General features: G+C 36.5%; 1 protein-coding gene and 1 pseudogene across 3 annotated transcripts in view; one reads left to right on the top strand and one right to left on the bottom strand.

Moving 5' to 3' along the window:
• NAA25 (N-alpha-acetyltransferase 25, NatB auxiliary subunit) overlaps nucleotides 1–15,740 on the top strand; it is a 73,639-nt gene that overhangs the window by 22,412 nt on the left and 35,487 nt on the right. For both annotated transcript variants that reach the window (XM_079942591.1, XM_079942592.1), the window contains exons 8-12: nucleotides 3,181–3,292; nucleotides 4,310–4,399; nucleotides 5,453–5,622; nucleotides 7,784–7,896; nucleotides 14,718–14,925. In XM_079942591.1, coding sequence (XP_079798717.1) covers nucleotides 3,181–3,292; nucleotides 4,310–4,399; nucleotides 5,453–5,622; nucleotides 7,784–7,896; nucleotides 14,718–14,925 — 693 coding nt within the window. The remainder of the gene's footprint in view (nucleotides 1–3,180; nucleotides 3,293–4,309; nucleotides 4,400–5,452; nucleotides 5,623–7,783; nucleotides 7,897–14,717; nucleotides 14,926–15,740) is intronic.
• LOC307197039 (large ribosomal subunit protein eL22-like) lies at nucleotides 174–1,221 on the bottom strand (annotated as a pseudogene). Its single transcript has 3 exons — nucleotides 1,177–1,221; nucleotides 579–931; nucleotides 174–202 (listed from the first exon to the last, which is right to left on the bottom strand). The product of its transcript is annotated as a large ribosomal subunit protein eL22-like (transcript).

Here is a 15,740-nt window from a genome sequence, read left to right as displayed (position 1 = left end):
TAAAGTCTTTATTGAATTTGTTACAACATTGCTTCTGCTTTATGTTTTGGTTTTTTGGCCATGATGCATGTGGGATCTTAGTTCCCTGACCTGGGATCAAACCTGCACCCCCTGCATTGGAAGGTGAAGTCTTAACTACTGGACCGCCAGGGAGGTCCCCAGATAATTGAGTTTTAATCCTCATCTTCCTCCTCTTCTTCATCTTTTTTTTTTTTTTAAAGAAATTTATTTATTTATTTATTTTTGGCTGCTTTGGGTTCTCATTGCTGCATGCGGGCTTTCTCTAGTTGCAGCGAATGGGGGCTCCTCTTCGTTGCAGTGTGCGGGCTTCTCATTGCAGTGGCTTCTCTTGTTGTGGAGCATGGGCTCTAGGCGTGCAGGCTTCAGTTGTTGGTGGCACGTGGGCTTCAGTAGTTGTTGCTTGTGGGCTCTAGAGTGCAGGCTCAGTAGTTGTGGTGCACGGCTTAGTTGCTCCGTGGTATGTGGAATCTTCCCGGACCAGGGCTCAAACCCGTGTCCTCTGCATTGGCAGGTGGATTCTTAACCACTGCGCCACCAGGGAAGCCCCTCTTCTGCACCTTGAGTAGTCTGAAAGTAATGCAGTTCGTAACTTTCTTTGCTGTTAGCAACTACGTGTAACCAATCACATAGGTTATTCTTTTTTTTTTTTTTTTTTTTTTTTTTTTTTTTCACATAGGTTATTCTTCTTCAAATATTTTTTGGTGAGATATTTCAAATACCTTTTGGAAAAAGCTGCCTCAGAAGTTACAGTAATCTTGCTTTTGCTTCTTTCGTTTGTTACAACACCTCCACCAAGATTCTCAGCTTTTCCATTCACTTTGATTCTCTCCTGAAAAAACTGCTCAAAATTGGCAGCATCCATGATTCTACCTTGATGGGTACAGTCAAGAGTAAACTTCAGGATCTGCTTCTTTTTTTTTTTTTTAATTTAATTTTATTATTTTTTTTTTGCGGTATGCGGGCCTCTCACTTTTATGGTCTCTCCTGTTGCAGAGCACAGGCTCCGGACACGCAGGCTCAGTGGCCATGGCTCACGGGCCCAGCCGCTCCGCGGCATGTGGGAACCTCCCGGACCAGGGCACGAGCCTGTGTCCCCTGCGTCGGCAGGCGGACTCTCAACCACTGCGCCACCAGGGAAACCCCAGGACCTGCTTCTTTTTTTTTGCCCCCCTTTGCCACAAACTTTCTACTGGGTGCCATGGTGGCAGCGGAGGCAGAAAGGGCCCCCCCACTTTTTTAAACCACAATTGAGAATATACTGTACCTTGACCCTAAGTGTAATCTTACTCTGCACAATGTTCTTATTAAATATTTTTTTCTTTAAAATTTTTAAATGTTTGTTGTGTCTGTCCTATGAAGGCATTTGAGTTTGTGACCTTTTCTCTGCATACTCTTAGACCCATTTTTTTTTTACCTTAACAGTGTGTCTTAGAGATATACCTCACTACCTCACTCTCTTTAATGGTGCCCAGTGTTCCACAGCATAAACGTAGACAGTTTACTACATAGCTCATCTTTGAAGGGTATTTAGGCTATTTGCAAGGAACATCTTTGCTATAAACCAAATTGCCCTCTAAGAGGCTACAGTGTGCATTTCCACCAGCTGTATTTGCTATTAGATTGTAAGAGGTCCTGTTTCTTTGCAAAATTTTAGATCAAACTTTTAAAAAAATATTTATTTATTTATTTGGCTGGGCCGTGTCTTCGCTGCCATATGCTGGATCTTCCTTGCTGCATGCGGGATCTTTAGTTGTGGCATGTGAACTCTTAGTTGTGTCACGTGGGATCTAGTTTCCTGACCAGGGTTCAAACCCGGGCCCCTTGCATTGGGAGCGTGGAGTCAGCCACTGGCCCACCAGGGAAGTCCCATATCAAACCTTTTATGTTTTTCAATGAGATAGGTAAAACATACCTTACAGTTTTTATTTAGTTATGAGGGAGGATAATTATTTCTTCATTTGTTTAAAAGCCATTAATATATTTTTTTTCTCTGAGCTGCTTTTTCTTATCCTTTTCCTATTTCTAAAAATTTGGTTAATCTGCTTATTGATTTGCAAGAGTACTTTACATGTTAAAGAAGTTAGCTCTTTTCCATTGTTGTGAAAATACTTCCTCCTTTGTTGTTGGAAAACTGATTTGTATGAACTTCATAGATAGCATTAACTATTCCCTTATTTTTGGACACTTAGGAGATTTTGGTTCCTAAATATTTACACATCTTTGATTTTCTTAGGAGAAATTCGTGGGAATGCAGTTATCGTTTTGACAACCCTGGTTTTTTAATCGTGCCTTTATGGTTATTGGGAGTAACTAACTGTAGATGAGTAGCCTCAGAACTCTCATTAGGTCCAGCCATTAAAAAGACTTTGTTTTTTACAAGTATGTATATCCTTTACTAGACTTTGTGCTATCACAAAACTGTAATAGTAACTGAGTTAAGTACTTTAATTATATAAAATGTAGGAAGAGTTTTGTTTTTGTTTTTATTTTTAATGTTACTCTCTAACTTCAGCCTCCTTGCAGGTGGGTACAAGTCAACTTTGTTTTTATTCAGTTAGGTTGTAGTTGTATGGATAGTTACAGTTTAGATTCTCTATAGAAAATTCATAATGTAATTGTTGGCATCCTTAATCTGCTAAACCATTCTAAAAGGACAGGGCATATCTAATTTGGTCAGAAATATAGTCCTAGTTTTTTTGTTCTCAACTGTTGGAAGAGTTTGATTCATCTCTTTTCTTTTTTTATCTTCCTCATAACATCTCCCCTTTCTCATCTCATTCCAGTCCAAGCTTATTCAATGTTTTGGAAATGTATGGATGGTCTGTCTATGGTCTAAATATATCAGGTCTAAATATACCACTCCTTAGATGCTGTTGGGATTTTATGTGTATCCCACACACTAGATCCTCAACTCAAGACATTCTGGATCCTTGTATTTTGTAGAAGAAAAGGATTAGAAAGTTTAGTATCAGAAATATATGATTTTTCCTTTCAGGAAAGTAATCTTTAGTGAGATAGTAGTTTGTATCTAATAGTGGTCCCATTTTCTAAGAGAGTGAATAAGAAAATGTGACAGTTTCCTTCTTGTATATGGATTTTGTTCTGGTTTCTGAGCAGAAATGAAACCAGCTTACCAACTTTTATAACTTTTAATTGTAGAGAAGTTAACAAGTGAGATTCAGAGTCGGGAAAATAAATGCATGGCTATGTACAAGAAGCTGAGCAGGTGGCCAGAGTGCAATGCCCTTTCTCGGCGCCTCTTACTGAAAAAGTAAGTAGATGCTTCTTTTTGGACTATGAGACTGGAGTGGGGCTTTCAGGTCTCACCATTGATTTTTTTGGTCTATATCCTTTGAGATTTCTGGGCATAAAGTGAAATCTTTTAGTTGTGTGTTCTGGATTTTTTTTTTAAAGTTTTTAATGAGCCTTCATCTTTTTTTTTTTTTTTTCGCGGTATGCGGGCCTCTCACTGTTGTGGCCTCTCCCGTTGCGGAGCACAGGCTCCGGACGTGCAGGCTCAGCGGCCATGGTCCACGGGCCCAGCCGCTCCGCGGCATGTGGGATCTTCCCGGACCGGGGCGCGAACCCATGTCCCCTGCATCGGCAGGCGGACTCTCAACCACTGCGCCACCAGGGAAGCCCGAGCCTTCATCTTTCGATAAAGAGGTGTAATGGAACTTATGCCACCAGGGTGCTGAGTATTCAGAATGAATGCTGAAAAGTCATTAATTTGTCAAACTCAATATTGGTCTAAAAGAGAGACCCTCCCCTTAGCCCCCCTAGAAAGCACTAATGTGGGGAGTTTTCTGTTAACAATATTAGTTTTTTATTAAGGGCTGCATGAGCTGTTTTTTTTTTTTTTTTAATTTATTTTGGCTGCTCTGGGTCTTACTTGCGGCACGTGGGATCTTTGTTGTGGCAGGTAGACTTCTTAGTTGCGGCATGCATGCGGGATCTAGTTTCCCGACTAGGGATTGAACCGGGCCCCCTGCATTGGGAGTGCGGAGTCTCATCCACTGGGCCACCAGGGAAGTCCTGAGAATGTTAGTTTTTTACACCTGGTCATTTTATTGAAGGAAACAGTAGTTTCTTGAAAATGTTTGACTTTGAAAATGCCTCTGGAGTTGTTGCCCTTTTAGGGCTGTAGAAGAAACCCAGAGGGAAGGTTGGGCTTCTCCTAGTAAAGACTAAAATATAACTTAGAAAATAAGTTGAATAACATGGTTCCTCAGGCAGATTTGTCACAACTTGGGTTTAATCCTGTGTGCACCATTCAATCTGATTTTAGCTCAGATGACTGGCAGTTCTATCTGACTTATTTCGATTCTGTCTTTCGACTGATTGAAGAAGCCTGGACTCCTCCTGCTGAAGGTGAACAGTAAGTTGTCTTCTTTCCTGAATTACAACACTTTTTAGTATGGTGTAGCAAAATGATTTCATTGTAAGCCTAATTGAATTCTCTTTTTCTGTCTCAATAATGTATCCCTTTCAAAGCAAGACATTTTTCCATTTTTAAATTTTAAAATAAATATGTGTTCATTGTAAAAATCTTAAATTAGTACAGAAATGTATGGTGTGGAAAGTGTTAGTTCCTAGTTTTCCTATCATCCCAGGATGATTTTTTTCTTTTTCCAGTTTTATTGAGATGTAATTGACACAGAAATAACTCTTGATAACAGTTTGGTGTCTTCCAGATTTATTTGGAAAAGACAGTTTGGTGTCTTTTCTTCCAGATTTATTTATATTATGCATATACTAATATAATTATTCTTATTTAACATAAGAATGCAATTATGTTAGATGTAATGGTTTACAACTTCGTATTTCACCCCCTAAAGTGTATCTTGGGCATCTTTCCATATATGGTGCATACAGATCTGATTAATTCTTTTTAATGACTTAAGAGGACTCCATTTTAGAAATGTACCAAATTCATTTAATCTGTCTGCTGTTGATAGATACTTGTATTGTTGCTGCTTCCTGTTTTGGGGGCTATTACAGACAATACCACAATAAATATAATGAGCTCTTTTAAAAAAGTGAATAACAAAATAGGGTTTATGATACCAAATATGAACTGAGGCTTACTTTATAATATTAAGTAAGTCATCTAATTTTTCTCAGCCTCATTTTTCTAGCAATAAAATTTACTTATGTTTTTAATTAGGTAATATTTTATATATGCAAAATTATTCATTCTTTTTTTTAAGAAAGAGGTAGAGGTGGTTAGTCACTCTGCAATAATCAAATGACAAAATTGAGAGGAATCATATGCCATGTTAACTGTCAGAATATGCTCATATTTCTCTTTTATTCTAATTTGTGTTGTTTTGTAATTATCACAGTACTTTCTGTTATTTTTAATCTGTTTCTTAAAATCAATTTGGCTTGATAGAGGCACAAAATACCTTTTTCATGTGTTTATACCTAGCTCTTTAGAAGGAGAAGTACATTATTCTGCAGAAGAGGCTGTGAGATTTATAGAAGATCGGATAACAGAAGAATCTAAAAGTTCTCGCCATCTCCGAGGACCACATCTGGCTAAACTGGAGCTGATTAGACGTTTGCGGCGTCAAGGTTTTAATGATGAGTACAAACTGGGTAAGAAGCTGTAATGATATTTGGGAACCCTGGAGAAGATACAGGGATGCCCTCAGTACCCAAGTGCAGTATCTATTCTCTGAAGCCTACAGTGATAAAGTTGTGTTTGAGAAGCAAATGTCTTCATAACCTGAAAATATTAACTAATGAATGGATCACTTATAAAATTAGCCCTCAATCACACATGCAACTTGGCTTAACTTTAGCATCTCTCCCTATTCCATCAGAGTCTTTGTCAGGCGTTCTTTTGCTGACCCAGCAATAATGTCAAAATCAATTTCAAAGTAAATAGCCAGTTTTATAAAAGTTTCAGGATTTCAAGAAGTGAATGAAAGGTTTCTTGAAAATCTACCCTAAGCACTCACAAAACCATCGACGAAATAACATCTGGCAGAGTTAGAGCAGTTAAAGAGCAGTTAACAGTTGAGGAGAAAATTTATTAGGACAATGACAAGATGGCAGAAAAGTATGATTTGGATAGTAAAGCATTAATAGAGGCCTTCAGGAAATTTGATGAAGCCCTTAGAGGTTTTTGTAAAATGGTTCTTTTTGAGCATACTACATAAGAAGTAAATGTTGTCATATTGTACTAATTCACAGTTTTGTGGGGAAAAAAGCACCACTCCCCCCAAAATCAGTAATTCTTTGCTCATACTAAGAATTAGCTTTAGTTTTAATTATACCCTAAATTTTTTAAGTTTAGGCGAATAAACTTTAAAAATTTTTTTAGTTTCATTTTTTTAAGATAAAGCTCCAAGAAAACTTTTTTTCCCACTCATCATTATAAAAATTTAGTTCTCATTAAAAGTTGAATAACTTTAAGAAGGTTTCTTTAGGGACCAGTTGTCCTGAGATGATGAGCACTTCTCAATACCTAAAACCTATCCTAGAACATCTTTGTCCATTTTAATCATGTAATTAATGTTCTTTGCAGCTCATTCTAAAATTAACTGTGGCTATCTCTCTGTCATTTCCTATGTAGATTATTCATAACCAATTTTGAATTCCATGTTGACTTCTTTCTTTGGGTCTACCTCAATTACTTTAGTTGGTGTTTGTTTTAGAATTGCAAATGAAAATTTTTATGCGACCTTCAGCAAAATATTGTTAAAGTATATTGCAAAGAATTGCTTTCTTCAGATTTCCCTGATGGTCCAGTGGTTAGGACACCGTGCTTCCACTGCAGGGGACCTGGGTTCGATCCTTGGTCGGGGAACTAGGATCCCACAAGCCGCCTGATGTGGCCAAAAAAAAAAAAAAGAGTTGCTTTCTTTCCAAAGCTGGATATAAAACTACTTGGATCTGTTTTCACACTTCCTATATTCATCCCTTGTCTTTCTCTTCTCTCTCACCAGCCTGAATCTTACAAATTGGTGAATCTTACAAATTTGTCTCCACACACAAAAAAATTTTTTTTCTTTTTTTTTTTTTACCAGACCAGTGAGTGATTCTTAGTCTCTTTTGGATCACAGAGGCATGTGAGAATCTGATTAAAGCCGTGAAATCTCTGTTCCCAGAAATGTGTGAGCAGGAACCAAGACCTAAAATCTTACAGAGACCTTGTTAAAAATCTCTCCTTCCTAAATCTAGTCCAATTTGAGAGTATTTTACTTTTATTATTTTTATTTTTAATTTGAGGAAAAATAAAATGAATTGGTAGCTTTCTGCATATCCAGGTTTAAATTTTCCATAGTGAGTGACTTTGGAGTTATTGGCCCGTGGCTCTTCCCATTTATTTTCTCTTCTGTTGGTGTGCCTGTTAACAAACACTACCTTTCATTTAGTTAACATATATTTAATATTTGTTAAGTAGTTCAGGAACTGTTGTGGAGAAAAGCATGTTTGTTTAATGTTTGCATATAAACTTGTCTTTAAACTTTAATGAAAACTTTTAAACTATTTAAACTTTAATTGAATGAAAAACTTCACATTTCCTCAGTGTAATAACAGGTAAACTGAGTTCGCAAGATTCAACTCCTTTTTAGTATTTATTTTTAAACTGGCAAGCTATCTTCCGGCCCTCATTGTCATCCTCATTCTCATTCAAGCAAAATTTTCATTTAATTGAAATAAATGTTTTTCAAGTCAGACTTCTCACTTAAATTAGAGATTGCTTCAGTCCATGAATAATTTAGTGATATTTCCCCCCCCTCTCTCTTAGGTGATCCAGAAGAATTAATGTTCCAGTATTTTAAAAAGTTTGGGGATAAACCTTGTTGTTTCACAGACCTCAAGGTGTTTGTTGACCTCTTGCCTGCTACACAGTGTACAAAAGTAAGCAGAGTTCTGTTGGGTACCTGTATTTATTGCAACTAGGTTAAGTGTTTGGGTTTCCTTTCTAAAATGGGTGAAAGTGGTGAACATGAGATATCAAGATATTGTGCTATCAAGCCAAGTAGTCTAGGTGCTATCAGATTAAAGGCATGATTTCTTGTAAAGTTGAGCCGCAATGAGAATAAGCCCCTGGTAGATAATTGGATTCTTCTGGTGTGTGTGTGTGTGTGTGTGTGTGTGTGTGTGTGTGTGTGTGTGTGTGTGTATGTATGTATGTATATATATATATATATATATAAATTTTGAGATAATTGTAGATATACATGCAGTTGTAAGAGAAATAATACAGAGAGATCTGTATACCCTTCACCCACTTTGTCCCAATGGTAAGATCTAGCATAATTATAGTATAGTGTCATAATTATGAAACTGACATTGATAAAATCCACTGACCTTATTCAGATTTCATCAGTTTTACATGCATTCATTTGTGTGTATACGTGTGGTGTGTTTGTGTGTGTATATTTAGTGCCGTATATAGTGTATGGATTCATGTGACCACCACCTAGACAAGATGCATAGTAGTTTCACCACCAGGGTCCCTCCATGTGCTCCCTACATTTTTTTACCTACAGCCACCTCCTTGTATCTCCTTTCCCCATCCCTCTCCCTTAGCAACTACTGATATTTTCTATTTCTATAATTTTGTCATTTTAAGAATGTTATATAATGGAATCATATTATTTATAACCTTTAGAGATTGACTTTCTTTACTCAGCGTAATTCCCTGGAGATTCATCATGTTGTTACATGTACCATGTCCATTCCTTTTTATTGCTGAATAATATTCCATGGTATGGATGTACCATGATTCCTTTAACTTGTTGAAGAACATGTGGGTGTGTCCAGTTTTTGGCTATTACAAATACAGCTGCTGTGAACATTTGTATGCAGGTTTTTTTATGGGAACCTAAGTCTTCATTTCTCTGAGAAAAATGCCCAGTAGTTCAGTTGTGGGGTCTTATGGTAGCTGCACATTTAGTTTTTTAAAGAAATGGCCAGACTTTTCCACAGTGACTATATCTTTTAAATTCCCGTTAGCAATGTATGAGTCATCTGGTTTCTCTGCATCCTCATCAACATTAGGTGTTGTCACTATTTTTTATTTTAGCCATTCTAGTAAGTGTGTAGTGATGTTTCATTATGGTTTTAATGTACATTTCCCTAATGGTTAATGCTATTGAACATTTTTTCCTGTGCTAATTTGCCATCTGTATTGTCTCCTCAGTGAAGTGTCTTTTGCTCATTTTCTAGTTGATTTGTTTTTTTACTGTTGAGTTTTGAGAGTTCTTTAGATATTCTAGATACAAGTCCTTTGTCAGATATGTGGTTTCAAATAGTTTCTCCCAGTCTGTAGCTTGTCTTTTCATCCTCTTAACAAGATCATTTGCAGAGCAAAGTTTTTTTTTGTTTGTTTGTTTGTTTTTTGCCATGCCATGCAACTTGCGGTATCTTAGTTCCCCCCGTCCAGGGATCTAACCCAGGCCCCGGCAGTGAAAGCACTGAGTCCTAACCACTGGACCGCCAGGGAATTCTCAGAGCAAAGTTTTAAAGTTTGATGAAGTCCAGTGGACTTTCCTTTTAATATCTTGTCTCTTATTTGCTCAAAACTGTAGCAGTTAATTGCTGATTATGTCAAGTCATGATTCATTCTTGCTGAAGCAGTCTGAGACTCTTAAATCTAAGGGATTTAAAAAAAATAAACTTGAAGACCTAAATAGACATTTCTCCAAAGAAGACATACAGATGACCAGCAGGCACATGAAAAGATGTGCAACATCACTAATTATTAGAGAAATGCAAATCAAAACTACAATGAGGTATCACCTCATACCAGTCAGAATGGCCTTCATCAAAAAGTCTGCAAATAATAAATGCTGGAGAGGGTGTGGAGAGAACCCTCCTACACTGTTGGTAGGAATGTAAATTGGTACAGCCACTACGGAAAACAGTAGGAAGTTCCTTAAATAATTGAAAATAGAACTACCATATGATCCAGCAATCCCACTCCTGGGCATATATCCAGAAAAGATGAAAACTCTAATTCGAAAAGATACACACACCTCAGTGTTCATAGCAGCACTGTTTACAGTAGTGAAGACATGGAAGCAACCTAAGTGTTCATCAACATATGAGTGTATAAAGAAGATGTGGTATATATATACACAGTGAAATATTACTCAGCCATAAAAAAATAATGAAATATTGCCATTTGCAGCACCATGGTTGGACCTAGAGATTATCATACTAAATGAAGTAAGTCAGACAGAGAAAGACAAATATATGATATCACTTATATGTGGAATCTAAAAAATAATACAAATGAACTTATTTACAAAATAGAAACAGACTCACAGATGTAGAAAACAAACTTACGGTTGCCAAAGGGGAGGGGATAAATTAGGAGTATGGGATTAACAGATACAGGCTACTATAGCAAAATATATAAAAAGAATTTACTGTATAGCACAGGGAACTATATTCAATATCTTGTAATAACCTATAATGGAAAAGAATCTGAAAAAAATACATAGCCAGATCACTTTTCTGTATACCTGCAACTAATACAATATTGTAACTCAACTATACTTCAATAAAATTAAAGAAAAAAACCCCTTTAATTTTGGAATAACTTTACATTTACAGGAAAGTTGTAAAGATAGTAAAGAAGGTTATACTCTACCCTTCGCCCAGCATTCCCCAACATTAACATCTTAAATTACAGTGGTATATTTGTCAAAACTAAGAAACTAACTTTGGTACATTACTGTTAACTGGCCTCTAGACTTTATATTTCTGTAGCTCTTCCATTAATGTCCTTTTTCTTTTCTGGGATCTAAGCCTGGGTACCATATTGTAGTTAATTGTCATCTATTGGGAGTTTTTGATGTGATAGAATCAATGTAAATCAATTATATGTATATCAACATCATGTAAAGAAATACTGATATGTATCAAGAGAGTCTGTGACTTTGGTCAGCTTTACTCATAAAAAACTCTAATTAGTGAATGTTGGAAGTCTTGCTGTCACAGGGCTACCACAACCTGTTTTTCCAGAAAGACTCTATCATCCCCATATGGAATGAGTGAAACTCAATGGGAACACAGTGGCAATGACTACAGTATTTGTTTCGTGACCATATCCTTAGCTCACCAGCACTTGATACTTTGGCAGTCTTGAGGTTACACATCTAGGGCAGATGGAGCAGTGCATTCCCAAACTGTTAAGGAGCCAGTGGTCTCTACTGGGTTCTGAAATGACTACCATTGTTCACTTTGGTTTAGAAAAAGTTGTTCTTGGGTTGCTGTGCTTATAGGGCACAGGCTAAGCTTTAGAAGTTTTCTAGATAAATTGTAACATATCCAGAAAAGAGGGTTCTGGGTTATAGAAAGACTTGAAAGCCTATGAGAGAGAAATGGTTGAGTGGAAGAGATAGGTTTGGTATGGTGATGACAGAGTACTTTATTTCTCATAATTTGAAAAGCTGTCCTGTAAAAGAGGGAAGAGAACAGGGCCAGCAAGAAGTTGTTGCAGGGAATTAAGAATTTGGCTCAGTGAGAGAAAGATATTTTTTATAGTCACAATTCTCTAAAAAACACAGTGTGTGAGTTTCATGTTACTGGAGGGATTTAAGCAGAAAATAAAACCACGTGGGAAAGATTCATTCACTAAGTGTTTGTCGCACATATTATGTGCTAAGTGCTAAGGTAAGGAATGATTGATCATGTTTTATAGTGCTTACTGTCTTGTAAGTTAAAGCATCAAATGATGGGAAAGCATTAGAGGAATGCTTATATCGCATTTAGCTGAGATTCATATAGGTTTGCTAGCATAAATTTTAGTACCAGAAGCTCTACTTTATTGGCATGTTTGAAAATCTTAGATCACCTCTGTGACTGCATATACTAATAATCTACTGGGAGGAACCCTCTAGAAATAGTGAAATACTAGCAGTGATGAGGTGGTCATTGTTCAGTGAGACAAAGGGTTTAAAGCTGTTGCAGTGAGTTTTGTAGTCCTGTGTAAATTTTTAATTGAGAGGGGTAATTTTGCTGCCACAACTTTTTAAATGTAGGATGACTTCAATAGCTAAAAATCCTGCCACTCAGCAGTATGTTTGTCAGAGGATTGCAAACTGTCCAAGTAAGGTTCAGACTGAGAACTGTTGTCCCAATGAATTAGGAGACGCATTCTAAAATGGGACTGGCCCCTAAGAGGAGGCCGTTGAGTCCAGTGATCCTGAAGAGGCTCACCCATAGAGGCGTTTTTGTATTTTGTTTCCTTTGCCTTGGGGTTTTAAGCTAACAATAAAATAATTCCAGTTTTTAAAGAAGCTTTTTGTGTAGCAGTGAAACTGTACAGACTAGAATAGCAAATGAACGTATTGTTTCATGACAAAACCTGTTTGGAAGATTCTTTAGCATTCAATAAAGAAGGCCTTAATAATAAACATAACTAGTATATAAAATGGCTTACAAGAATGGAAGAGCTGGCAATAGAAATTATATAGGTACTTAATCAAAAACATGAACACTAGTGCCACAGTTTCTTTGTTACAAATGTGATTATCTGATCATAATAATTAAAATTAAAATTCATACAATTGTAGAAAATTGAAGTAAAGTCATTACAGATGTGAAACTGCATGTTGAGTAGGATTTTTATTTTAATTTAATTTTTGTTTCCAAAAATTACATGTATAAAATTGAAAAAGTCAAATAGTGCTACAAGGCTTATATTGAAAAACAATTGCAGCTCTTTGCCTTCTTCAGCCCTGATTCTGGCTCCGTACAGGCAAATCACTTTCAACCCTTAACTGCTGCTTCTGTTATTTAACTCCATATTTCTAAATTATAGGCTTATTTAGCTATTTGTTTATTTTTACAGTTATAGTCTTCATCTATTGGTATCTTACTGTGGAAGGCAATAATTTTGTTCATAACATCCCACTTCTCCCCTTACCTACTTTTCCCCCAGTATAGTTTAGTAATTATGCAGTATTTATATTTTAATGACTAAATATTCACAGCTAAGCCACTTTGTATATGTGGAGATTACCTTTCTTAACTTTCTTTCTTGGAGTTAATATTTTTTTGTTCAGTTCACCCCAGTCAATCTGACAGAACCATAAAAGTTTAAAACTCCTCTTAGTGTATTCTGAAACATGAGGTGATAGATCTGTTCCATTCTCCCGTTGAGTCTACAGTGTCTCTGGTTCAGTATCTCCTGGGGGTAAAGAAAACCCGTGGATTCTGCTGGGTTTAGGAAGTCAGTTAGTGAGCTTGGGGAGGGGTCTAATTTCTTAGAATTTAGCAAATTCTTCTGTTTCAGTCCCACCAGCACTTTAGCTTTCAGACGTACCTCTTGCCCTTAATTTCTGAGTCTTCCAAGGTTCTGTGGCTGGAAGAGGCTTGCTGCTTATTGGTGGTCTCCCCATTCATACTGTTGGATTTCAGCTTTCTTGGCCCTGTACATTGGTTATTACTTACCACCTGCCCTTCTGCTTTTTATCTTTTGAAATCTTGTTAATGTTTATTATTTGCTGTCATCTCTTCACATGTTCTTGATCCTTTGGGGTTGATTCCTTTTTTGTTCTTTACTGTCATCCTAATAGGATCTTGGAAGGGAGTGAAAATAGCCTGTGTTTAATACATGTGTAAATGGAACTGGGTTTTTTTGCTTTAAAAATAATTTATTAGTTTTGGATCACAAAATATAGGGAAGACACAAGGGTGATGCCTGTGACCCCTTGGCTGCACTTCCTGTCCATAAACACCTTTTAGAACTCCAGACTCGTGCTGCCCAAGCATTTTCTCACATCCTAACAGCTGAAGAGTATAATATACGACCATGTGGGAAGTTTAAACAGACACCCTGTATGTGATGCAGGGGTCCCTTCTCACTTCTGCCAATATTGCACTGTACTGGTTGTGGAACTGGTGTTCTTAAAAATTTATACCGAATTTAGAGAATTAAAAACATTTTATTTTAAGATGTTACCATTGGGGTGGAATTTCCTGGCAGTCCAGTGGTTAGGGCTTCACGCTTCCACTGCAGGGGGCATGGGTTCAATACCTGGTCAGGGAACTAAGATCCCGCATGCCGTGCGGTACGGCCACAGGAAAAAAAAAAAAGTTACCATTAGGAAAAACTGGGTGAAGGGTACACAGGAACTGTGTTATTTCTTACAATTGCATGCAAATCTATAATTATCTCAAAATTAAAGCTTTAATCAAAAAAACTATTTAAGGCTATTGACAGGACAACCATTCCTTTCAATGTATAATGTTTCCTTTAAGAATTTATTTGTAGTATATCAATATAATAGGTTTGTTTTGGGGTAATTGTTCTTTTTACAGTCTTCCTAATTAAACTTTTTCATTGCTACGTTACATATTATGTCAATCTATTGTAATTTAGGAAACATTTTCACAGTTCTTTTAATCTTTTAGTGCATATACTACATGGTATTAACATAATACTTTTGGCCAGCAATGAATGGGTGTGCCAGTTTCACTGGAGTTTTACCAGCACTGTGTGCTGTTAGAAGTGTTTTTGTTTTGGCAATTTTGTTAGATAGAAAATGGTATACTAAAGGGGTTTTTTTTTTTTTTTTTTTTTTTTTTTAAAAAGGGGTTTTAATTTGTATTTTTTCTTGATACCATTTTCTAGACCATTTCAGTATTTGTTAATTGTGGCCTACTAAAGACTAGTTCTGTTTTGAGACCTGTACTTCTTTTTTTTTCTTTCAACTTTGCAGTTTATTAATCAGTTACTTGGAGTTGTTCCTTTGTCAACACCAACAGAGGATAAGCTGGCACTGCCTGCTGACATCAGAGCTCTGCAGCAACATTTGTGTGTGGTGCAGCTGACGAGGTTACTTGGCTTGTACCACATGATGGATAAAAATCAGAAATTGAGTGTGGTCAGAGAATTGATGTTAAGGTACCAGCATGGACTAGAATTTGGTGAGCAGCCTTTCAAAATGTGCAGTAGTTCCCTGATCTGCTAAGATTTAGAAGTTAGTTTTTTATCTCTCATAGCATGCTGTTGTAATGCTTTTGGCAAGGAAAATATTTTGTCAAGTGGGAACACTATCCAGGTAATAAAATGCAAAGCCTTTCTTAAGCTTGGAGTTTTAAAAATTATAATTGGCTCCCAGATATCCATATTCTTCCTGATCTGGCCAGCCAACTCTTTATCACAGTGGGGCTCAGATGAATTGCAGAGTTTATGATAATTGTCATATTTTCTGCTTATAGGCCTTAATATTCTAAATATATAGACTGTGTAAATGACCCAAAAGAATTGTAAATTGTGAGATAAATATTTAGTTTAGAAGTAGATGATCTTCAGATTGCTTAGATATGTGTGATAAAATATAAATTATCTGACTAGATGATATTAGTATTTCTCTAACTGTATTCTAAAAAATTAGGTGAAGTAATGAGCATAATATTACATTAGTTGTACATGGCTCTTGGATTCTGTTCTTTTCTTCACCTAAAACCTCCTTCCAAATCTTGCTGCTCTCCTTTTGGGACCATTTGGAATACCACCTCTATTCTGGAACCCTTCCTTCTGCTCCAGCTGAGTGTGGTCTCACCTTCTTTTGACTCTTTTGATTCATGGCTTATATTTTTCTTCTGGTATTTACTCCATTCTTATTAGTTTCTTTTCCTCTTTTTCTCTTCTTCCTCCTGTCACTTTCTTGCTTTAAAAAAACTCCTTTGGGGCAGTAATAATTGAACAAATCTTAAAATACAGATATGATTTTTTTTTT

This window comes from Stenella coeruleoalba (assembly GCF_951394435.1).
Source record: "Stenella coeruleoalba genome assembly, chromosome: 14".
Taxonomy (NCBI): Eukaryota; Metazoa; Chordata; class Mammalia; order Artiodactyla; family Delphinidae; genus Stenella; species Stenella coeruleoalba.
This window is presented reverse-complemented; position numbering and strand designations above follow the sequence as displayed.